Here is a 25,819-nt window from a genome sequence, read left to right as displayed (position 1 = left end):
GAGGGTCTACTTGGTTATTTTTCAAAGTCAATGCTCTTCTCTTCCCCATCTGCATTCTGAATCACATTAAAGGTAGATGCTAATCAGACAATGGATCAGCATTTCACCTTTATTACAAATAAAGCTGCTTGGAGAACAGGGCTTGGGTTTGTGGCAACAATAGAATTATAACACTCTGCCTATAATCAAACTTGCCATCCAGGCACAGGCATCATTAGGAAACCTAGATTCTGGTGTCAGAGCCTGTCCTCTTGAGTCTACTATACAACCTAGGGCAGATGAGAATGCATATTTTCTACGAGTAGACAGTTGCCAAAAAGGAAGAGCCAGAAGGGTTGATCTAGACCTGACCAGTAGTTCCTTCTCCTAAACTCATCAACTACAGTCATGCACATCATAATAACATTTTGGTTAATGTTGAATTGCCTATATGATGATGGTCCCATATGATTATAGCACCATATTTTTATTTTACCTTTTCTATGTTAATTAGGTTTAGATACACAAATACCATTGTGTCACAATTGCCTTCAGTATTCAGTACAGTAACCTGCTGTACAGGTTTCTGGCCCAGGAACAATAGGCTGTACCATACAGCCTACATATGTAGTAGAATCTACCATCTAGGTTGGTTTAAGTGCACTCTATGATGTATGCTTTAGGATGCAATTGCCCGATGACACATTTCTCAGAATATATCCCTGTCATTAAGCAATGCATGGCTGCATTTAAATCACCCATCTTCTCCAGAGTAGGAGTTGAGCAAATGAGTGAGGTCAAACATATTTACCTAATGGAAGTTCCTCCACTGGGAAACATTGCATGGGGAGGTGGGGAGAGGACCAGTCATCCATTCTAAGAATATACAGGAGCTGGTGTTGCTGGCTTTCATTCTCTCTTCCCTTTCTGAAACCTGGAAGTATCCTTTTTCACTTTTCAGCTAAACTATGTATTTACAACTATTTTCAACACGTTTTAACCAACATTTCCATGTTTGAAGCCAGGAGCTTTAGCTGCCATTTTGCCAGAAGTTGTTTCAGAGAGTTTTTTTTTCACAAAGGAAACAGGCTATTAAGGCAACTTCTCAAGAACAGGCCTTCCTGGATCCCTTTCCTAGCTGTTTTTAGACTTTAGAGATACCATAAAATATTTCCTAACATTATTCTTTCATTAACTGTAATAAAATAACTGAGTGTAAATCTCAGAATATTCAAGGATATATTTATTTTTCTCCTGAGTTTATTAGGCAACACACTTTTAAACACATACAACAAATACAATTTGAAGTGCGTGCTTTATATCTTGCATGATGTCGTTTGTGCTCTTATGCTTGTCTCCATTAGTCTATTGCCATATAGTAATAAAGCTTTATCAAATCAAACCTTTACAATGGATTCCTTGAAGATACTTGAAAATACTTCATAGCCAATAGTTTTTACACAATTGGTTTTTCAAGCAATGAATTTCCATTTAAATAAAATATGGATTTACAATACATAGAAAATTTATAAAGGAGTTATAAAACAGTGGGAAAGTATGTCTAGTCTAAACTTTTGTGCATTTAGTCTAGGAAAATTTCACATCCCTCTTTCCACACCTATAAAACCAAACAGAACCAGGACCGACTTGAGGAAAGCAATTATTTATCTCTGCTGTGTCTAACTAAGCAAGCTGCCAAATGTGATCATTTGCCTGATCGGAAATTTGCATAAATGAAGACTTTGCCATCAACTTTCTTTCAAGTAAGGAAAGAAAAGCATTTCAATATAGTAATGCAAAACAAGTGGAAATTGTTATTGAACATTTACTTGGACGGGCACTGTGCAAAATTATTCCTTGTCCAACCACCTCCTCAGCTGTAACTGGTAGCACAATTCTTGACCCATTTTACAGATTAGGAAACATGAGTTTCCAGAGTTTATTGGCACTCATGTGGCTGTTACATCGTTTTGATGTTTAAACGACCTACTTTATTCAAAGTCAGGTAGTACAGTCTGCTGGTGGGAAATACAGTATTACTCAAGGAACTTCAAAGGAACAAGAAGATGTTTGAGTTGCACAGTGAGCTAAATTATGCAAGTTGCAGAAATCCTAGGTGGATAGTACAACACCTTTCAGATCAGTTTCTACCCTCAAGGGTGGCAACAACCTTGTAGATCCATTATGGATTAGGTTTCTAAACTGTTTTGGTGTTATGACCCCCTAGAGTCTTCTGGGGAATCCAATGGACCTCGTCTCAGAATAATGTTTTACAATGTATAGCAGAAAGAAGAGAAATTATATTGAAATACACCTCTGGCATTTGAACCCTTAGGATTTTTCCAGCATTTCTACTCTGCCCACCTCTCCTCTCATGTCTACCAAAGAGTCTTTCTCTACTTTATTCAGAAAGGTAAATGAGAGACACTCAAACAGGTCTGTAGGTTATGGGAGTAGCAGGGAGTATGGGATGGGCTACTGAGGAGCTGTTTTTGAGGTGACATCACTGTCTCCCTTCCTCTTCCTTTTCCCTTCCCTCTGGAAGCCTCCTCACTTCTCCAGCTCTTCCTTCCTTCCCTACATCAAGTCCAATTTTTCTCCTTTTACTTCTTGTCTATCCTCCTCACTCCTTGCTCAGCCCCGCCCGCTTTTCTAGGCCCGCCCCTCCAGGGCCCCACCCTCAGGCCGCTCCTCCAGTCTAGGCCCCGCCTTCTCCTCAGTTTCCTGCCAATGACGCTGGGGCAGCCGGGGCAGCCGGGGCAGCCCGGTCACCCCGCCCCCAGGCCCACACCAAGGGTGTCCGCGGCCTGCCCTCCAGGCGGAGGAGCCCGGACTGCGGAAGGATGGAGCTGGCCGCGGGAGGCTTCTCGGAGGAGCAGTTCTGGGAGGCCTGCGCCGAGCTCCAGCAGCCCGCTCTGGCCGGGGCCGACTGGCAGCTCCTAGTGGAGACCTCGGGCATCAGCATCTACCGGCTGCTGGACAAGGTAGCGGCCAGCCCGCTGGAGGACCGCGGGGCCTAGAATGCGCCGGGGTCGACCTCCCCGCAGGGAGTGCGGGGCGGCAGTCGCGGAAGGGACAGGGGCGGGTCTTCTCCGGCTCAGGAAGGAGCTCCGCCCGGACCCTGTCTCAAGCTCTGGAGCTAGCGCAGGGGCGGTGCCTCCAAGTGACTGCCGTGCAGATCCAGGGCAGTTGGAAGGTCACAGGAGTTCAGCCTCAGGTCAGGCCCGACGGGGCATGTAGTTAGAAGTTAATGAGAGTTGAAACGTGGGTCAGCTGGTTCCTAGGCCCGTGCACACGTCTGCAAGGGACGTTGATCCTCACTCTCCAATGCGTGTCAGTGGCATATGGGGGCTGGGGTGGGGGAGGGGCGGTATCTTAGGGCTTGGATATAGGAGGAAAAGAAACAGAACTTTTCAAGGACTGGATGTGCAGGGTGGTGTCAGGGGTTGCCGAGAAGGGCCCTACTGTTTTAGTGACTCGTTTCTTTTGGTTGTTGCCCCTTCCTTCCAAGTTGCTCTTAATAAATTGAGTCCGAATCTTCAGGCAGGAGTAAAGATGTAGGAGGAATGGGATTGGTTGTTGAAGTCTTTGGAACCAGGTAGCCATCCAGGTGGAAGGCATTGCCCCTGAGGCCTGTCATCCAAGGCTCGTCATCAGTTGCTTTGTGTAATAGTCGCAGCATGGCAAGTAGGTTAAAAGTCGCCTGCAGGTAATGTGGGTGAAACTGAAGTTTCCTAATACAGGACCAGGATATTATAGTGTTAGAGTTAGGAGGATACCTCATGCTCACCTGGTTAAACCCCAAGTTTCATAGGTGAAAGCAACAGGCCTCAAGGGTGAAGTCACTCCTGAAATGGCCCAAATAAGTGAATAGCAGAGGTGGGATTGGAGGGTTCATGATCTTGTGAATGTCAAACATGTGGTTGCCTTTTTAGGCACTTGCATTTTTGTTTACATCAAATATAGTATTTTTATATTTTAAAACAGAAAGCAAACGTTTGCAATATTTAGAAGTTGCTCACCTGTTAAACAGGAATGAAAACTCTGCCTGTCTCATTGCAGGGTTGTTAGGGGGTTCAAATACAATCTGTCAGATATGTGTGAAAATTTGATAGCTGTAAATAACTCTACAATGCACAGGACAGTGACCCCATACCTCTCCCGGGGAAGAATTATCCAGTCCCAAATTGTAATATTGCCAAGGTCAAGAAACCCTACTCTAAATAAATGGAGAATATAGGTATTATGAAGAAATTTCCTGTCTAAATACATATATATTTGCTTTGGATGCAGTCCGTCCCTCTCCAGTTAGTGGGACTGTAAAACATGTTATTTGGAATACTTACAAATTAGTAGGGCTGGCCTTTACATAATCCAGAACACAGCAGATACTGCAAGTGGCTAAGCTGCCATATTTACTTTTTTTCTGTATACAGATGTTATATCTTGATGGATTACTCACTCAACAAACTCTGAATGCTTGCTGTGTACTAGGACCATTGGGTTTAACAAGATGATCAAGAAGTTCGCAGTCTAGAACAAGCAGAATTAATTTCTCAGGGTAACTTTAAAAGGTACCTTAGTTTGAAAATTGATACATTTTCAGAAAAAGTCTTTCTTTTAATTTTTATTTTTTAGAGATGAGGCCTTGCTATGTTGCCCAGGTTGGTCTTGGAACTCCTGGGCTCAAGCAGTCCTCCTGCCTCAGCCCTCAGCCTCCCAAAGTGCTGGGATTACAGGGATGAGCCACCACACCCAGCCAGGCAAAATTCTTTTATCTTCTCAGCTATTCCATTTTTCTTACCAGCCACATCAAGGCTTTGGCCAAGTTTTGTTGATTCAACTGCTCAGACGTGTCTACCATCTGGCTTATTTCCTCCCATTTTCTTTCCTTTATCTTTGCTACTTTGGGTACTCAGCACCCCTCACTTAGAATTGCAGTGACCTCTTAACTAGTTTTTGGCCTACCAGCTCTCTGCTCCTGTCTATCCTACACCTTCCAGTGCAATCAAACATCTGAGAAGCAGTGATCTTATCACTACCTTTTCAGTGGCCTATTGATTGCAGAAATAACAATCATCATCACTGTAATAGCTAACATTTATTGCATGATTTCTTATAATTCAGGTGCTAAGTGTTTTGGAAGTATTGATTTACTCAATCCTTGCATCAACCCTATGATAAGGTACTATGATGATCACCTTTTTACCTATATATAAATGAATGCATAGAAAGGTTAAGTTGGTTTCTCAAGATTCCAGCTAGGATCCAAACCCAGCTGTCTGCCTCCAGTCCTGTGTCTTCAACATGCTCCTGCATTGCCTCTCCAAACAGAAGGCAAATGCTGCCTGGTGGGTACACTGAACTAATTTGGTCTCAACCCACATTTCCATCATTCTCTCCCATTACCATAGACCTGACATCTTCTCCTCTAGCGAGCCAAGACCACTGTGCCATCTTCCCTGTATACAGACGAGGCAGTTGAGGTCCAGGGAAAGTCAGTGGCATATACAAAGCACACGGCTAAGAAGTGGTGAATAAAACTGGGATTTAGATCCAAGTCCATCTGCCCATGAAGCCCCTACTCTTTCCCCAAGCCACACACACTCTTTTTCTAATAAAGCTTCCAGCATGTGGGATGGACCGTCTTAGGAGGATGAGTCCTCATTATTGGAAGTACAGTACAGTGTTGGAGAAAAAACTCAAACTGTGTTTTTTTCATTATCTCAACATCGCCAACAACACAGAAGCACAGAAGACTCCTGTGACCAAATGTCTGAGGATTTCTCTCCAAACACCAAGTAAGCAGTCAGTTTTGCGGTGGACGTCAGCTAGGTGTCCTCCTGTTCAGTATTGACACTACCTACCTGGAAATAGTGTCAGATCCCATAGGTTGAGGTCCCAGTCCCACAAGATTAACCCCCTCTTCCCTGCCACTTGTAATGCCAGTTGAAAGCCCCAGGTTGTTTTACCTGTGCTTCTGACCAACTGGCTGTAAATAGGGGATCCCATGACCCCCTCCTTGGATTCCATTAATTTACTAGAGAGGCTGACAGAACTCAGGGAAACACTTGCTTTCATTTACTGGTTTATTATAAAGGATACTACAAAGTATACAGATGCATAAGATGAGATATGGGGGAAGGATCTTGGAACTTCCATGCCCTCCTTGGATGCGTCACCCTCCAGGAACCTCTATGAGTTCAGCTATCCAGAAACTCTCTGAACCCCCTCCTCTTGGGTCCTTTATGGAAACTTCATTGGCTAGGCATGATTGAAGCGTGGACAACAGTGTTGAAATATGACTGGACAGAAAGGGTCTGATCTCGTATTAATAGACTGATTGGGGAAACCCAAGAAGGCCTGTCCAGATTCTTTTGGCCTCTCCATGCGACATTCCTTCTTCCAGGGTATGAGGCAGGACCCTCCCTGGAATGAAGGTCTTGCAACTCTTGGCTCAACTTCTGAGGCCTAAAGTGCACCAACGTACAAAAGACTGTAACAAGGGCTATGAGAGTTATGAACCAGGAACAGTGGATAGAAACTGTGTGTGTGTGTGTGTGTGTGTGTGTGTGCGCGCGTGTGTGTGTTGGATGTACAGTACTGGAGTATGTATGTGGGTGTGTGTGTATACTCTATGTCCAATACACACACGCCCCCACACATATGTATACACACATATGTAAATTATATATTTATATACACACATATACATATGTATGTATATGTATACATTTTGTATATATAGCTCATAATATCACAAGTACTGTATTCAGAAAGGAGACCAGAGACAATTTGTTTATATACTTCATTGAGCCTTTATTGAGGATCTGCAATGGGTCAGATTTCCATCTATGGAAATGGATCTAAGAGTTGCTCCCCTGAAGATTCTAGTGGCTTAGTTATGAAGTTATGGGCGTCGGTTGGACTGATGGTCCTTTAAGGACCCGATTGTGCATAGCATGCTTGCCACTGTGTGGTATGAGCTGGTTGTGATGACCCTTCGCTTTGCTTCCCACACTCAGCATAGAGGTGGCCAACCTAAGGCCAAAGCTATGTGGCTTCTTGGGGCTCTTGAGCAAGATTTGAAACAAGAATAAAGAAAAAGAAAATTGTGACCATGATTTAAATGATGCTGTAACAAAGTTACTGTTACATGTTTTTAAAAGACTGAAAGAAGAGTAGAGGCTCTTGAAAGAGATTTCAATGTAGCAAATTGTATTTTGAAATAAAAATAATAGAATTGTGTCCTTTTTTTTAGTAGACACAAATGATTCTGAATCCTGTTCTTGGACAAGTGGGCAATTTTGATGTACAACTTTTGATAATTTTTTTTTGTTTTCTATTTTTCTCTTAAATCACAAAATTCTGGACTGGAAAGTTTCTTCTAAGCCATGCTGTCCAACACCATCATCTTTTTCCTCTACTTCTTTCTTTGCCTACTCTATTTCCTTCCTCTCTTATTTCTTCTCCATGTTGTGATGATAATAAATTTATTTGATGCTGCAAATTATAAATGCTGTCATATAAGTTTTCACTTATCCTTCTAAACAGACGTGGAAGATAGGCAAGAATGGGCTTACTTTACAAATGGAAATAAGATCCAGAGTTGTTGAGCGAGCCACATAAGACCTCATAACTAATAACTAATGTGAACAGTCTGCTATGATAAACTCAGTACCAAATACACAACTTGCTTCCATACAAGAACTACATTCTGTTTCCAGAGGCTAAAGCAAAACTAGACCAGGGCTGCCATGGGTATTGTGGGAAAAGCATGGATTTTGGAGTCAGATAGTCCTGTGTGAGAGTCTCAGCTCTGTTCCTCTATCATTCATTTAAGCATTTGGGAGATATTCATCAACTGCCTCCCATGTGCTACTGTCTTCACAGACCCTGGGGATAAGTGGTGAAGAAGGAACATGGTGCTGCTGCTTCAATGAATGAGCTTCTTGAACATGGATCATATTCATTGATGAGAATAAGCCCATAGTATGTGATGAAATGTCCAGTGGAAAATGCTATAAAGTACTTTAAAGAAAATGTTATAAAGAAAATAAAGCGAGATAAAAGGATAGAGAGATGGCATGGCAGGGTAGCCAGGGGTGATGTGATGTGTTTCAGATAAGGGAGTCCAGAAAGGCCCTCTGTGGAGGTAACATTTGGCCGATTTGAATAATGCAAATATCTGGAGGAGAAATGAATCTGAGAGTGTTTCTCAAAGTTCAAGCACATTGGAATCACTCTAGAGAGCTTTACAAACCATACCAAGCCCTACCTTAGGGATTCAGGTTTAACTGGTCTAGGGTGGGGCTTTGGTGGTCCTTTTGAGAGGCTCCCCCTTCACATAGGGGTTAATTATTTTGTCCTCTCTACTTTCTTGTATGTTTGAAATCTTTCATAATAAAACCGTTTTATACACGTGTGTGTGTGTATTATGAATGTGTGTGTGTGTGTGTGTGTGTATATATATATATATATATATATATATATATTTAGGCTTCTCAGGAGATTCATATGAGCATGCTGGCTTTTAAGCCACTGAGATAGAGGGAACACTGGGTTCTAGTCCCTCAGCCAGGCTGAGCTTGCCTTATTTTCCAGGAGGAGCCAGGAGGCCCACAGGACTGGAGTGGATATGAGATTGAAGAGTGGCCAGGGGCCAGGCCCTACTTACTGGCCAGGTGATATTGATCGGTCACTTTTTCATTTTGAAATCTCAGTTTCCTCATTTGCAAAACCTGGATAATACTTACCTTTCAGGGTTGTTGAGAGGATTGAACGAAATGATAACATGGCAGAATGGTTCTCAAACTTGAGTGTGTATTGGAATCTCAAATTTGAGCATGCATTGAGTGTGCATTTGGATATATATATGTACACACACAAAAGCATGCATTGAGTGTGCATTAGAATATATATACATATATACATGTATACATATATACACATATATATGTGTATATACTCAAGCATGTGTGTGTGTGTATATATATTCTAATGCACACTCAATGCATGCTCAAGTTTGAGATTCTAATACACACTGAAGTTTGAGAACCATTCTGCCATGTATCATTTCATCCAATCGTCTCAACAACTCTGAAAGGTAAGTAGTATCCTGGTTTTGCAAATGAGGAAACTGAGACACACACACACACACACACACACACACACGTATGTATATATATGTGGAAAATACTGTATGTGTATATATATATACACACACATATAGTATATATGAATATATACACATGTATATATGTGTGTGTGTATATACTAATCACACTCGTCAATGAATGTGATCCACGTTCTCATCAATGAATAAGTTCTATGTTCATGTATGTATGTGTATAGATAGATAGATAGATACTCTTCTTTTTTATGCATTATATTTCTAACCAGCTGCTGAGTGATGCTGAGGCTACTGGTCCGGGAACCACACTTTGAGAACCACTGGTGGATGGGGAGCATCTAGCATGGTGCTGAGGCAGTTCTGACATTGAGAGCTAAAGTCAGAGGCAGGAGAATACCCTAGAGATGAGATGCAATGGAAATTGAAAGATGAAAGTGAGACCAAAAAATGTCTTAAGACAAAAGCAACATCCATTTTAGGGCTCCCTCTCCCTGATGTTTAAGTTAGTGGTCACTTGGGAGTAAATGTGGTCCCATGAGCAGTGCTGAGAAGTTTCCCTGAGAGAAGGGCCATGGGTCACTTAGAAAAGCTCTTCCAGTGATCTGCAAGTCAGGCCCTTGCAGGAACTTCAGGCTTCGTTACCATGCCATTAACCACTCACTGCCCATAGAGTGTGGAACCAGTGCGCAGAGGCTCACAGCTTCAATTTAGACAAAATAAATGTTGGACTGAAAAGCTCTGGCTGATGGCTTGACTTATTAAGTTTTTAAATCTAAATATCTGGCACTGTGAGAAGGGACAGCCTAAATTGTGTTTTTGTCCTTGAATAGGGCTTCTAGTCAAAGAGTTTGGTGAGGAGCAGACAGTACTTTCCCAGGGACTGTTCTTCCCTGTGCTCTTGACCTACTAAAATTCTCAAAGACCAGCATGACTGGAAAAACTGCATTTGGGCAGGCTGGGCTGAGAGAAAGTTTGGCCTTTAGAGAGAAACACAGATCCAACTCACAGAAGAACAGATTTCACTCTATAGATGTGAAATCCCTACTCCTATTTCCCCAGATGGGATAATAATCCAATTAGCATCATGAGCCCCATTACTTCAGGATTGTAAAACTGTTCTGCTCCTTTCTGTCATCCTTCTGATTACCAGCGTGATTGATAGAATCATTCTTGAGCCCTGGTCACTTACGGAGCTGAAATTTACTTGTGGGCAGAGCCACCATGTCTCCAGGACACCCGTCTGTGGCATTCAACTTCCCACCATAGACCAAGGCCAGCTCCTTCTTTTCTGTCTCCCTTGAGTGTGCAACTGGGTAGATAAGTTAGAGTCTCAGTTTTTGCCTCTCCTCGCTTCTGTCTTAGGATAAGCCTATGGGTATGAGGCCATGCGAGAATGCTGGTCTCAAGGTTCAGATTTGGTGGAAGGAGGGGAGAGGAAGGAGTAAGATGCCTCCCTTCTGTCTCCAGGTATAAGCCAAGCTTTATGCTCTCACTCTGTCTTTCACCAGATTGCTGTATGGCGATTACAGGAGGTGGCTATTAATAAAACAAAACACTGATATTTCATTCAGCCTTGGGAATCCCTTGAGAAGAGAGGTGACTTGTAGGGAAAGGTGTAGGCATTCTGAATGCTTGGACATAATACCATACCAACATCTGGAGTGAACCAGCAGGTGAATCTGGGGCAATGCTGAATAGAGGTTCTTGTCTCTATACATGTGCCTTTTCTGGACATTTTGCAGAAGATCTTTAAGCCTCAGTTTTCCTGTCTGAAAAGTGGGTTTACTGATGGTCCATACCTCGTATCATTATTTGGATTAAGTGGGATAATCCATGTAAAAGCACTTGGATCAGTGCCTGCTGTTCAGTTAATACTCAGTAAACATCAGCTATGAGTATTGTTTTACCCAGCTGTGTGCAACCCTGAAGGATTAGACCTATCACATTTTCTTAGAGAGGTCTTAAATATTAAATCAGATTTAGTCAACTATCTGTCTTTGTAGAGTCTTGGCACATACTTCCCAGCAGCAGCTGCAGCTTTGACTTCTGCCATTAGAACTGCTTTACTTTGATGAAAAATACTTATTTTTCATACCATCTGAGTCTATTACTTGCCCCAAAGTGGATGGACTTGGACAGCTTTTAGATAAATAGATTGGGGGGGTTTCCTGTCCCTCTGAGGAATGGAAATGAGCTCTTCTGTGAGAGGCAAAGAGAACTCAATGCACACTCATGAGTGCATTCACAGGATTTGAGAATATGTGATTTATCAAGACCACCTTGTAGTTAGTGGTGTAAATTCAGATAAACACCATAAATTGGAGGTAATGAGTGGTGCCTTTCTCCAGGCCTGGTTGGGTGATGGGACATCTACGGGAGATTACTCCTGTGTGGGGATTGCAAGTGTCATTTGCAAACATTACGACATTTTGACACATCTCATATGTAAATGCATAGCATCTCTTTCAGAGTTTATTCTGTTTGGGACAAATAAGTGTACTGTTGACAATAATATTTCTCAGAATACTTTAACCTTGTAAATATAATTGAAAACAAATTGCACAGCTGTTTTTTTTCACACATTTGAATCACCATTGCTGAGAAATATACCAGTTTAATGTTTCGACAAGTTAGCCAGCGTGATAGCATCTCAAAAATTAGTGATAACAGTAACAGATTTCCTGGCCATGCATTCCCCTGTCTCCAGCCTCCATTTCTTTACTTATAAAGTGGAGTTAATGATGCTTACATCACAGGATTATTGCAAGTATTCATGATTAAGCCCAGCCTGGCTTAGAGCAGGTTCACTGTAGATATTGGTTTTCCTGAAAATGTACATTACAGTTCTGAATCCCAGTTCTTTAATCTGGAAAAAGGAGATTATCGTACCTACCTTGTTAATGAAATAGTAACCTACCTTATTAATGGGAATGATATCTAATATTTACTAAGTACTTATTATGTGCACCACATAATAGAACTTTAGATGGATTATCTAGTTTAATCCTCATAATCATTCCATGAAGTAGAAACTTATTAGACCCATTTTGCAGGTTAGTAGTGGAAGAGGTTAGATTCTACCCAGACGGTGAATCTGAGCCCATGCTATTACCACCACACTGTCTTTTCTGACTAGCTTTTCTGATTTATGAGACAGCACTTTGGAATAGTATATGGAAAAACTTGGCACAGTACCTCATCTGTTGAAAGTGATAATATTCATCCTTTCTCTATACCTGCCTTTCTCCTGGTTCCTTTCTGAACCCTTCAGAAGCAGCATCTAAAAAAAAATACTTCTTCTGGCCCTTTGGAGGCCTGTTGGGCAAACACACCAGGCTTAGGGACTCAGGGGAGCATCTCAGTGGGAGGTCCGTTCTGGGTGGCCTGGAGCAGGAGTACTGGCTTAGGGAAGGAAAGGGTTCCCATCCAGGCTTTGCCACCAACAGCGTCATCAGCTGACTCTTGGCAAGTCACTCACATTACACAGCTAAGCTAAGACCCCTTCCTGCTCTAAGATCCTGTGTGATGGGTCTTCTTTATCTTTATCATTAGTTTGTGGTCTGGAACAATGATTTGGGAATGATATGCAGAGAAAATACAGCTAAATAAGGAGACATTGTAGGGAATAGAAGGGGCCAGTGTGCAAAGACACACCATTTCTTTCTGTCTGTCCTGTTACTAGCTGTAGGACTTAGGCAAGTAAGTTGGCCTCTCTAAGCATCATTTCCTTCTGTAAAGGTAGAGATAACACCAACTTCCTTATCTACATCACAGGGCTATCTTAGCTGTTACATGAGAGAATGAATATAAAACGTTGGAAAGTGGACCATGCTTAGAAAAACAATGACTAGTATTATTGAAAGAATTTGTAGCAGGTCAAAGGGATTAGAAAACTCCTTCAAATACAAAATACATGACTTTTGTTGTATTGTTAATAAATCATCAAGGGAAACAGAATCCAGTCTGCAGTCAAGTAGAAGCCTCTGCTTGATTTCTTCTTGGGATCAAGATATAGTGAATACCAGCTGGTATTCACTATATGTACTGTAGCAGGTATATATAAAAATATATATACCTACTGGCATTATATATACACATATATATCTGCTGGTATTATATATAAAATATATAATATATAAATATATGTAATATATATTCTATATATAACATATTATATTTATGTAGAATAATATTTCTCTATATATTTATATATATTTTTTCTGAGTTAGTTATTCAAAGGAGACAGTACTTTTTATAACATGGCATGTAGGGTCTTGTATGCATTTGTGCAAAACTAAATGTTGTATCTCAATTTAATATCCATTAAAGTGTCCATTATCTCTTCCTTGACAGTACATTTTAGCAACATTTATGTACTTCTGTACTGTTTTAATGAATTTATGTATAATTATATTTCTTGTAAATATTCGTAAGTCTTACCAGCACTATTCTGTCAGCCTACTTTTTTACCTTGATGTCAGATTTTTAAAAATAAATCTGGACTTGGTAAGGAGAGACTTGTATTCAAATGGATTATTTCAAGGAGTTAGGGAAAGAAGTATTACAGTAGGAAAAGTGCTTTGCCGATAAGCTCCGCAGGCATCTTGGGAGTTGCAGAGCCGTTCTTTTATAAAGAGGAGCAAAGAACGTTAGAAAGAACCATATGCGGGGATGTGGGATGAAAGGATGGCATGATCGGATAGCAGATCAGAGAATACTTTTCCCTGAGCCCAGCCTGTTTTCAGGAGGGACTGTATGCTGGCTCAGGTTTAGGATGGGCCAAAGTTCAGGGGCCTGGAGGAAGGAGAAAAGTCCAACCAGTTGGGTTAACAAGCATTTTGTTCTGGTTGATCAGTGGGGGTGGGCAGCTTAGCTAATCATTTATAAGACAAAGAAAGGGAAATCTGGAGGGTCTGTGTCTGGCCTTGTCATAGGTAAACGGGGGCATCCGTGAGTCTTATCTAAGTCGTATGGGGAAGGGTAGTGGATCTTCACAGTAAACTTTATGAAACACAAAAGGTAGGGGATTTCTTAACCTTCACTGTAATCTAGGATGACAGGGTTCAAATAAAATTCAGCATTGTTGATAAGGACCACTAAGTCAATTAGGATTGTTTTTAGCTACAAGTAATAGAAAATTGGACAATCAATGACAAACAGAGGCATGTTTATCTCACCTAATAAATAGGTCAGAGTTCTACCTATTGGTAGAGTTTGCTGTCATTGATTTAGCATTCAGTGACGCCAGCAACCCTCTGAGTCTTTCTACTCTATTTCTCATGTTGATTGCCTCTTGGTCATAGGATAGTTGCAGCAGCTCCAACCATCATGTCCACATTTAAAACAGGGATAAGTCACACGGCTACCTCTCCCTGCAGAGGAGACCAGGGATGTTATTGGCTGTTTACATTGCCACGGGGTTCTCTTAATAAGGAGAAGGAGTGTTTACCACATCAAGTCTTATGTTTCTTCTGGCAGTTGCATTCTGTACATGATACTGGCTAATTCTCTACTTCCAACATAATCCTTTTACTATTTGAATTGTAGGAAACTAAATGTCTTATAACTGGAGCATTAGAAAAGTATCCATTATATTTTAGTCTAGATAAGGAAATTGAGCCACTGTTAGAGGTGGTTTTCTGGAGGAGCTTCAGGAAAAGCCAAGAATCTCTTGAGTAAGTTTCTTTGGAGTCATTTATTCAAATGTTAGTAAGCTTGGAAAAATAAAGCCGATATTGCAAAGGATTTATATCTCTAATTTTAAGAGATCTTACACATCAGATCTTATTATAATAGCAATAAAAGCTTTGCCAAATAAGTTTTGCTTTTTCATATCAAATTGTTTGTATAAACAATGGTGCCCAACGCTGGTGAGATGCTCCTTTGGAACTGGTGAGAGGAACTGGTGAGAGTACACACTTGGCGCACACGTTCTGCAAGGTTTGTAAAAAGTATAAAGAGCCTTAAAATGTTAATCTACTTATCCTAAAATTTATCTGTAAGAAAACATTTGTAGTAAAAAAAAAATTACAATTATGGACCAAGTATTCTATACAAACATAAATATTCTGGAAATTTTTTTCATAAAAATATTTGGAAACAGAAATTTTTTTGGAGAACAATTGAGTTAGGTATGGAGTCTTCATAACCTCAGTATAATATTTAGTTAAAAATAAGAATACAAACTATTTATACCATGTGATTCCCGTTTGATAATGTACAGATGTATTTATTTACTTAAAGGAAATATGTCAAATATTCTCAGTAGATATTTTTGGATTATGGGGTTACATGTCACCTTTTAAAAATTCTTTATGTCATTTTTATAAACTTTTTAATTATAAAAAACTATTTTTTAAAATATGAAGTAAAAATGAGTGTGGTTGCTGAGATCCTTTTTAAAAAGAAATAATGGGTGAGAAAATGCTTTGATTCAAGAATGTGGACCAGGCTGTTCAGCGCTTGGACATTGTATTGATGAAGTAGGAAAGGTGTTGCCGTGTTATGGAGCATTTGGTTCCTCTGGAGCTCTGGCATTGCTTAGTTCTGCCTCGGAGGGAATGTTTAAAGGAAGTTGTCGCAATCGTTCATTCTTCTGTATTCACGCAAATTATGGTTGTTCTATTTTTCTCTTCCTTGAGAACTTTCTGTTCTCATTGTCTGTGCCATATAACAGGATGGAAGTCACTATGGGTTGTAACTACATTCAGGAGAAGAAGAGAACCAGTGTAAGGGAACAGTGTGTTTTAATTTATGCAGATATCCAATGCTAACTTATTTAAAGGTTGGGGAGGTCATTATCTTAACACATAAGAATTCTTGTTGCTTAGAATGTGTGGAAAACAAGGCCTCAGTATTCTTGAATAATTGCTATTTGTCTCCCTTCCAAAGCCTATGATGAGAACAAGTGTGTATGAGTGTAAATGTGTGGGTATGTATAAATCCTTACTAAGTTCAATTGTGTGTGTGAGGGGAGGGGGCAAGAGAGGGAAGATGTTTATCTTCCTGACATCTCTCATCAGACCCTGAGGTCTGCCCTTCTACTGGGGCATCCATGGCATGGCACATAAGGGGTTCAGATAGACTAGTTTGATATTTGCTGGTTGGAAATTCTTGGTATAAAATCACATGCTTTTAGAGCTGGAAGATTCTTATGGATTCAATTTCAATTTTTCATTCATTTTTTGCCAGGTACTTTCACATACATCTGAGATTCCTAAACCGGGATGTATTTATCCCTAGGTTATACCACCCAAGCTAGAAGACCCTTAAAGCTTCGGGATCTCTAGAAAGATTCAGCATGTTTATTCCTTGACTTCCCCTCAGGCCATGGCACAGTGTTTACGGAGAGGGCTTCATTCATGCACGATTAACCAGTAACACGGCCTTAGCGCATGGACGCAAGAGTTCATCCAAAAGTTGATGTTTGTTCATTTGTTTCTTTGCCTTTGTGTTGAAATTAATCTAATAGCCATTGCTTTAATTTTAATAATAGAGCCTTTAGGCAAAGCTGAGGGTCAGGAATTGTAAGTTGCCACCGTACAGAGAGTGAAATGTGTGATGGGGCAACTCTAGGCCAGGACCCTCATGGACAAGCATATGGCTTACCAAGGAAACAAGGGAGCTCTCTGGTACTTTGGAATCTAGAAAGGCCTTTTCCCAAATCAAAGGAACTTATATGATTTGAAGCAGATTTCTTTTGTTTTTCATTTTCAGTCTTTTATACAGAATCAAAAAGAAGCAGTTGTTGAAAAATTCTGTCTTGGAATTGATAAAACAATGTGTTGGGTTTCACTATGCCACATGGCTATTTTAAATATAACCTCTCTCGAGAACTATAGCTGCCTATGTGACACCCTTACTTGGATGCTTAATAAACATCTTAAACTCAACTTGTTCAAAAGAGAACTCTCAATTACCCCAAAAGCCCACCAATCACCTCTTCTCCAATTTTTTTTTCTGTCTTAGAAGATGGCATTCCCATCTGCCCAACTTGGGTTATGAAAGTTATCCTTGATTCTTTGCTTTCCCTTTCCCCAGGATCTATCAGGAATTCCTTTTTACTTTACCTCCAAAATATATCCTTAAATCACTGACTCCTCGCCATCACTGTTGTTACTTCCCTGTTCAAATCACCATCATTTCTTATCTGAACTATTGCACTGGTCTTCTCTCCCATCTCCTTGTTCTCTGATGATCTATTTTCTACCAAGCAGCAAGAATCACCTTTAAAAAATTAATTTGATTGCATCATTCTTAAACTGAATTATGAATCAGATCTGGTCATTTCTCTGTTTAAAGCCATCCATTAGTTTTCTATAGCAATGAGAATAAAATCTTTACCTCTTACCCTGGTTTACAAAGTCCTTGGGGTCCAGCCCTGACAAACTCTCTAACCTCAGCTCCTGCCACTCTCTCTTTTATCCAGAGTTCTCCAGACCCCAGGTTCTTTAAAGATGCCAGCCCACCAATCTGAGGACCTTCCTTCTACCAGGAACGGGCTTTTCCTATCTTCCTATGGCTGGCTTCTGCTAACATTTGGAACAAGATGCTCTGATAAATGTTAACTCTCATAGAGGCCTTTCCTGATCACCTGATTACATAGATGTCCTCCCCATCCCCACCCTTGCAAGGCATCATTTATCACACAACTCTTCTTACCCTATTTAAATTACCTAGATGGCACTTATAGCTATCTCTAGCACTGCTGCCTACCTGAATTTAAGATCTCTGAGAGCAGGGCCTGCACCTGCTTTTTTACCATTGTGTCACCAAGACCACAGAGGAGGTCAGTGTTTGGTGTGGCATGAACGTCGTCATCAGCTGCTTTTCTTTTTTTTTTTTTTATTATACTTTAAGTTTTAGGGTACATGTGCACAATGTGCAGGTTAGTTACATATGTATACATGTGCCATGCTGGTGCGTTGCACCCACTAACTCATCATTTAGCATTAGATATATCTCCTAATGCTATCCCTCCCCCCTCCCCCCACCCCACAACAGTCCCCAGAGTGTGATGTTCCCCTTCCTGTGTCCATGTGTTCTCATTGTTCAATTCCCACCTATGAGTGAGAATATGTGGTGTTTGGTTTTTCGTTCTTGCGATAGTTTACTGAGAATGATGATTTCCAATTTCATCCATGTCCCTACAAAGGACATGAACTCGTCATTTTTTATGGCTGCATAGTATACCATGGTGTATATGTGCCACATTTTCTTAATCCAGTCTATCATTGTTGGACATTTGGGTTGGTTCCAAGTCTTTGCTATTGTGAATAGAGCCGCAGTAAACATACGTGTGCATGAGTCTTTATAGCAGCATGATTTATAGTCCTTTGGGTATATACCCAGTAATGGGATGGCTGGGTGAAATGGTATTTCTAGTGCTAGATCCCTGAGGAATCACCACACTGACTTCCACAATGGTTGAACTAGTTTACAATCCCACCAACAGTGTAAAAGTGTTCCTATTTCTCCACATCCTCTCCAGCACCTGTTGTTTCCTGACTTTTTAATGATTGCCATTTTAACTGGTGTGAGATGGTATCTCATTGTGGTTTTGATTTGCATTTCTCTGATGGCCAGTGATGGTGAGCATTTTTTCATGTGTTTTTTGGCTGCATAAATGTCTTCTTTTGAGAAGTGTCTGTTCTTGTCCTTCACCCACTTTTTGATGGGGTTGTTTGTTTTTTTCTTGTAAATTTGTTTGAGTTCATTGTAGATTCTGGATATTAGCCCTTTGTCAGATGAGTAGGTTGTGAAAATTTTCTCCCATTTTGTAGGTTGCCTGTTCACTCTGATGGTAGTTTCTTTTGCTGTGCAGAAGCTCTTTAGTTTAATTATGTGGAATCCAGCTTTCTCTCAACTTGGGAACCAATAGACATTTCTACCTGTTCTGTTTTTATAGAAGACTGGACTTTATGAGTATAAAGTCTTTGGTGTTCTGGAGGACTGCTCACCAACTCTACTGGCAGACGTCTATATGGACTCAGATTACAGAAAACAATGGGACCAGTACGTTAAAGGTGAGTGATGTTTGCTTTTCGTTTTTTTTAGACGTACTTTCACTCTTGTAGCCCAGGGTGAAGTGCAAAGGTACGATCTCAGCTCACTGCAATCTCCGCCTCCCGGGTTCAAGCGATTCTCCTGCCTCAGCCTCCTGAGTAGCTGGGACTACAGGCACCCGCCACCACACCTGGCGAATTTTTGTATCTTTAGTAGAGACAGGGTTTCTCCATGTTGGTCAGGCTGGTCTTGAACTTCTGACCTCAGGTGATCCGCTTGCCTTGGCCTCCCAAAGTGCTGGGATTACAGGCATGAGCCGCTGCACCCAGTGCTTTTTTTTTTAATCATTAAAAAGTAGATCTATTCTGACCAGATGCAGTGACTCACGCCTGTAATCCCAGCACGTGGGGAGGCTGAGGCGGACAGATCACTTGAGGCCAGGAGTTTGAGACCAGCCTGGCCAACATGGTGAAATCCCGTCTCTACTAAAAATACAAAACTTAACTGGGCATGGTGGCGCATGCCTATAGTCCCAGCTACTTAGGAGGCTGAGGCACTAAGAATTGCTTGAACCCAAGAGGCAGAGGTTGCAGTGAGCCAAGACTGTACTTCAGCAGGGACAACAGAGGGAGACCCTGTCTCAAAAAAAAAAAAAGTGTAATCTATTTTTATTTATTCTTGCCAGTAGAAAAAAATAAAATTAACTTCTACTACATAGTGCTTCCTATTAAATTTTGGCACAAAAGCATTTTAAATGTTGGACTGAAATGCACTTTTGCTATTGCTAGGACTTGCTCCTTACCTAGTCTTAGATCCTCTCCACAGTTTGCTCTTGGGGCTCCTTTGCTGCCACTTTTAAGTTGTGTGATCCTCCCGTGTATCTAGGTTGTCATGAAAGGGGAGGAGGTGCGGTCCAAGTTTTGGTTTGAGAGTTGAATCAAAATTTTCCAAACAGAGAAGAATACATGTATGTGAGGAGGTGAGAGAGGGACAGGATGACTGGTTAAGAGCATTCTAGGCTCAGGGATCAGCATTAGTACGGTCAGGAAAGCGTGAAGCAGTATGTTCAATAGCCACCAGCAGTTTGGTGTTGTTGGGTTGGTTGGAGTAAGAGAACCTATCCTAGGTCTTCGACTACTGTTAGTACTAGTTCTACTACTACTATTGTTAGTACTGCTAGTACTAGTAGAACTAGCTAATAGAACTAGTACTAGTAGTAGTTGAAGAGCTAGGGTAGGTTCTTCTACTGCTAGGCGAACTAGGGCAGCTGTTGGGTCCAGATCCTCCAGGGCCTAGCATGGCGACCAGGCTATCGGTCTTAGATTTTTCCCTGTAAGTGATGTGTTATGAAAGACATCACACAGGGACTTCTCCTGCCACTTAGAGCTGGAGTAGCCTTTGCCAACCCAGTCATAGTGGAATGGAACTATGAAACTAGCCAAAGGCACATAAAGCCTTTAGTCAAGACTCTTGGTTGCAAGTAACAGAAAGCCAACTAAAGACAGTGTAAGAAGAGAAAAAGGAGTTTGTTAGTTCATGGCATTGAAAAAAGTCCAGGGGTTTCTAACTTTGAGGACAGCTGCAACAGGGAACTTAAATAATTTCATCAGGATTGTTTCTTTCTCCATCTGTAGACTCTGTTTTCTTCTGTGTTGACCTAATTCCTAGGCAGATTCTTATGTCATGGCCAAGATGTCTGCCAGAAGATCCAGGTTTATATTCTAACCATATGAATAACCCCAGAGGAAGGAGAATTCTACTTTTCTAGGGATGACAGCCAGATGCCAGGATTGGCTTTTGTCAGCTCAGCTTGGAGTTTGTGCTTATTTTCTGTGGACATTCATCATGGTTTTGGGCAACTTAGTGTTCTCAAATACCCTTCCTATTTAGGGGGCAGTGGGATGCTTACCTATCCAAGGGAACAGCCAGACACTGTCTGTCCAGGCCTCCCTAGCAGCCAAGATACAGTCATGTGACATAGACTCTGCCAATAAGACCCACATGTGGCTTCAATTTGGAAAAGAGCCATGCGAGGAAGCAGGCAGCATGGAAGATCCATTTTTCAGTGACCATTGATGGCATCTGACTTTAGGGAAAACAACTGCTGAGCCTCTGATGTTTGCTCCCCAACATCAACAGCTTTCACTCTGGGTTCTGATCCAGTGGAAGCAGCAGTTAGGCTTTGCTGGAACAATCTTGAGGTTGGAAATCTCACTCTGGTCCATCTGAGAGCTTTACTAAATCACTTTTTGCTCTCAACTTGCTAGAGTGACCAACTACGACTCTGGACAGATCTGCCATCCCTGAATTCGTCACCACGGCCATGTCTTGCTCATTTTCGCAGCCCTGAAATTACTGCAGAGTCAGTCTTGCGAAACCATGCAGCTGAGAAGTAGGGGAAGGGTGATGCCCTGAAGGAAGATTGAGATGCTCAAGGGGCGATCGATGCTGAGCATGTAAAAGCAACAGATGTCCACCTCTCCCTTTCTTTTAAGGACTCTCATCAGCCTCCTGTGACCCTAATGGGCTGGCACACTCCTTAATCTACAGTGTGCTTCTAATAGATTTTCTTTCAGAACCTAAATTATCCCTCCTTAGCATCTCCTCCAGGGACTTTGGGCTCCTTCTTTAACTGGAGGTAGAAAGAAGTTTACTGCACAGCACAGTCTGGGGACAGAGGGTGTGCATGCCATTAAATTTCTTTGCTATCTCCCTCCAAGAGTTGGCTGCTGTTTGCACATAATAGTAAAACGGAAGGATTATTAGGGAAATTTGGTCCCCCTAGCTGTGGCATAGTGCAAAGAAACATGGGAGAGAAGAAAGAAACTTGGGGTAAGCCATAGTTCTGCTGATCTCTAACTATTTAAGAAGGACGTTGCTCATTCTGGAACCTTCATATCCGACCTATGAATGTGCTAGACTGGGTGACTCCGTTCCAGGTTAGCTGTAATGGATCAAGGAATCCTAAAGGGGAATTAAAGGGCTCAGAAGCAAAGCTATTGGTACTCTAGTGACATCTGGTGGTTATCCTGAATTTAAAACCTCTGACTATTTTTTTGATGTCTGATTTTGTTTCATTGCATTCTATCAAGAATATTGATTATGCTATAGAATGGCCAAGATTTGTTGGCTTCTTTTATTTGTGCTGTGTTTTTCTATCCACTAGACTCTGTCCCTGGGCAATAAGCTTTCAGTGGAAATTAATCGGTTTGACTTTTTTCTAGAATTTTATACCTTATGAGTTAGTGGTTTATCATAACCTAAGAGGTCATCTTTTTTTTTTTTTTTTCTTGAGACATGGTGTCATTCTGTCACCCAGGCTGGAGTGCAGTGGTGCAATCATGGCTTGGCTCACTGCAGCCTTGACCTGCTAGGCTTGGATGATCCTCCTACCTCAGCCTCCAGAGTAGCTGGGACTACAGACATGCACCACCATACCTGGCTGATTTTTTTGCTTTTTTTTTTTTATATAGAGATGGGGTTTCACCATATTGCCTAGGCTGGTCTTGAACTCCTGGACTTCAGCAATTGACTCACCTTGGCCTCAAAAATTGCTGGGATTACAGGCATGAGCCACCATGCTTGGCCTAAGAGGTCATACCCTTGTTAGTTGTAGCTAAAAAGGCTTCCAGATGCATTAACTTCTTTTGCTTTCCTTTAGAACTCTATGAACAAGAGTGCAACGGAGAGACTGTGGTCTACTGGGAAGTGAAGTACCCTTTTCCCATGTCCAACAGAGACGTATCCTTTCCACAAGGTACTCATTCCCTGGCCCTCTAAGTGTTTCTGTGTTCCTCAGCTGCAGTCTATTGCAGAGAGGTAGAGCTGGTTTCTCAGCAGGCACAGATAACATTGTCTCTGATTCTTGCAGCAGCATTTGCTAAAGATATTGCTTCTTGTGTGGTGTTTGGAGAGCTCAGAGTGTGATTTCTGGGTCCAACCACATGGAGTGTCTGTAATTTTGGTCTCTGGAGAGCAGCTCTTACTTTCCTAAGAAGTTTCCTAGGCCCTGAAATTGTCAGGCCACAGAATTGGGGATCTGGAAGGAACTTCTCATAAAAAGTGCTTGTTACAGCTCCCTCAGTCTACAGAAGGAAAAAGGGCTCCCAGAGAGGTGATAGGACAGAGGCACATAGGTGGTTAGTGGCAGAGCAGGTGCTGGAACTCAGGTCTCTGCATTTCCAGCTCTCTCCGCCTCCCCCATCTCAGTAGACCCCACAGCAATCCCTCCTTGATTGTTGGCTCTGGACACTGACTGTAAGCTTCTTCCCCTCAATGTCCTTGTTTATGAAATGAAGCAGTTGAATGAAATGTAGGGAGGCTTGGCTGGCACTGTAAGGTCTTCAGAAGCCCCCTTAGGACTAAGCTGGGGGGCTAGGATGGAATTTTGGGGGTGGGTAGGATGGAAGTAGGGTGACTCCTAGGTAAGATTTTGACTCCTTCGCCATGCTCTTCAATCCCAGCAGCGGAGTGTTTTACAGGTTCAATTTCCATGTAAGATCCTTTTAGAAAAGGGTCTCTTGGAGTCCAAAAAAAGTTTGGAAGCCGCTGAATTAGATGAACTGCCAACACTTCAAAGGTGTTCTGCCAAATTTTAATCACTATATCAAGATAATTCTTCCTCCGTGGAGTATCAGATGATATCTATCACATGAGCTGAGAAAGTTGGGGGAGAGAGTGGAACAATATTTGCTAAAAGGAAAAAGTAAAAGGTGTAGGAGAAAGGAACCCAGCGACAAATCAACATCTCTTTCCTGAAATATTTAAGAACTTTACTCATTAGTGCATAAGAGCATGGAGCAATAGGCTGTCCAATGTGAGGGTGGGGCAACAGGGGGCGCTGTCAAGACACTGAGGTGGGGCTGAACGCGGGTGGCTCACGCCTGTAATCCCAACACTTTGGGAGTCCAAAGTGGGCAGATCACTTGATGTCAGAGTTTGAGATCAGCCTGGCCAACATGGAGAAACCCCGTCTCTATTAAAAATACAAAAAAATTTAGCTGGGTGTGGTGGGCGCCTGCAATCCCAGCTACTCCGGAGGCTGAGGTGGGAGGATCACTTGAACCCAGGAGGTGGAGGTTGCAGTGAGCCGAGATCGTGACACTCTACTCCAGTCTGGGTGAGACTCTGTCTCAAAAAAAAAAAAACAAAAAAAAGACACTGAGGTGGGTGGAGGCTGAGACGGCTGCCATGTTATAGTAAGTGTAATTGTGTTGTGCGTAGTGACTTTTTTGATTATTTTAGGTTTTTGATTCCTTTGAGTGGGAAACCCAAAATTCTGTTGTATGAAAGTGTAACTAACAAACTAAATATCTGAGCTCCATCCAACTATGAAATTCTAAGTAGGTTTTGGAGCCAGATCTGGGATAAAAATTCAGGTTTCATCACTTCAGCTGGGATGTGGGATTTTTGGCAAGGTTCTTTTCCTCTCTGAGCCTCACTTTTGTCATCTGTAGTATGGGGATACTCATACCAAACTCACAGGGTCTTTGTAAGGATCCAAATTTAAGCTGTATGTCAAGTGCATGATGTTACATGATAAAGGCTCGATAAGTAGTGATTCCTGTTGTTTCATAGACTTTCATTATCCTCCCTAGAATAGTGCCGTAAACTTAAGGGTTCTTCTGTCAAGGCTGATGGACATGAAATGGTTTTGTTATTCTTGGTAAACTAGTGTTAGCCCAGAGAGGACATCTGCCTACGAAATGTTCATGTAGTCCCATGTCTTCCTATGGTCATCAGCTGTAACATTGCTTGACCATTTACTATGCATAAAGGTCAGTAATTAGAGCATTGGGTGAGGCCAGAACAAAGAGGAATGACACCATTGTCTGTCGAGTGCTTACTCTGCCCAGGTCTTTCTCTAATGCCCCCACCAAGCCTGTCTGCAAGGCAGTGTTACTCCCTTTCCTACATAGGGAATCTGAGTCTCAGCAAGGCTGAGTAGCTTACCTAGGACCACACAGCTGTTAAGTGACCATTCCTCTGTCATCTCCCAGTGCCTTCTTGGAGAAAGGAAATGTGGTTTCCTCACATAATTAAAAGCATGAAGGGATCACTCACAGGTAAGTAATACATGCTCTTTGGTGAGAACACTAGGTGTTGTGAGGCACAGTCTTGCAGTGCAGGTAGGGAGACAGGGCAGGTCAGTGAACTAGTGGTAGAAAGGAGCAAATGCCAAATGGGAGGCACAGAATCACCTCCCTTTGCTTCCAGCTTGTGGCGCTTTCCTTCTGTCTGTCTACAATGCTGGCATTGGTGTCTTGCCTTGACTGGCCATGCAGTATGTCTACCTTCGGCAGCGGCGAGACCTGGACATGGAAGGGCGGAAGATCCATGTGATCCTGGCCCGGAGCACCTCCATGCCTCAGCTTGGCGAGAGGTCTGGGGTGATCCGGGTGAAGCAATACAAGCAGAGCCTGGCGATCGAGAGTGACGGCAAGAAGGGGAGCAAAGGTAAAACCCATGGTGCCTGTCAGTGCACCCAGCCAGGGGTCCCCCACGGGAGGGCCAGGCTGATGGGGGGACATGTCGAGTACATGAAGCGTATCCCTGAAGGTCAGAGGACAGGCACAGCTGCAGAGCAGACCAGGATCAGCACCTAGAGAGAGCCTCATTCCACCCCAACAAACTTGAGTAGAGTATGAGGTTGATGTTTAACTCTGACCCAGTCTATTTTCTCTAGACTCATGGATTGTGCAG

The 25,819-nt window shown here is 42.0% G+C and overlaps 1 protein-coding gene across 3 annotated transcripts in view; it reads left to right on the top strand.

Annotated features, from left to right (window-relative positions):
* Positions 1-2,692: 2,692 nt before the first annotated feature.
* The window catches only part of PCTP (phosphatidylcholine transfer protein), a 95,547-nt gene continuing 72,420 nt past the window's right edge, over positions 2,693-25,819 (top strand). Inside the window, exons 1-4 of one of the 3 annotated variants that reach the window (XM_019028585.3) lie at positions 2,693-2,963; positions 19,020-19,137; positions 22,779-22,858; positions 25,402-25,573. In XM_019028585.3, coding sequence (XP_018884130.1) covers positions 2,823-2,963; positions 19,020-19,137; positions 22,779-22,858; positions 25,402-25,573 — 511 coding nt within the window. In that variant the 5' untranslated portion in view covers positions 2,693-2,822. The remainder of the gene's footprint in view (positions 2,964-19,019; positions 19,138-22,778; positions 22,859-25,401; positions 25,574-25,819) is intronic. The other 2 variants (XM_063706250.1, XM_019028584.2) reach the window with 2 other exon arrangements.

Source organism: Gorilla gorilla, chromosome 4, assembly GCF_029281585.2.
Source record: "Gorilla gorilla gorilla isolate KB3781 chromosome 4, NHGRI_mGorGor1-v2.1_pri, whole genome shotgun sequence".
Taxonomy (NCBI): Eukaryota; Metazoa; Chordata; class Mammalia; order Primates; family Hominidae; genus Gorilla; species Gorilla gorilla.
Note: the sequence above shows the minus strand (reverse complement) of the source record. Positions and strands in the feature narration are given on the sequence as shown.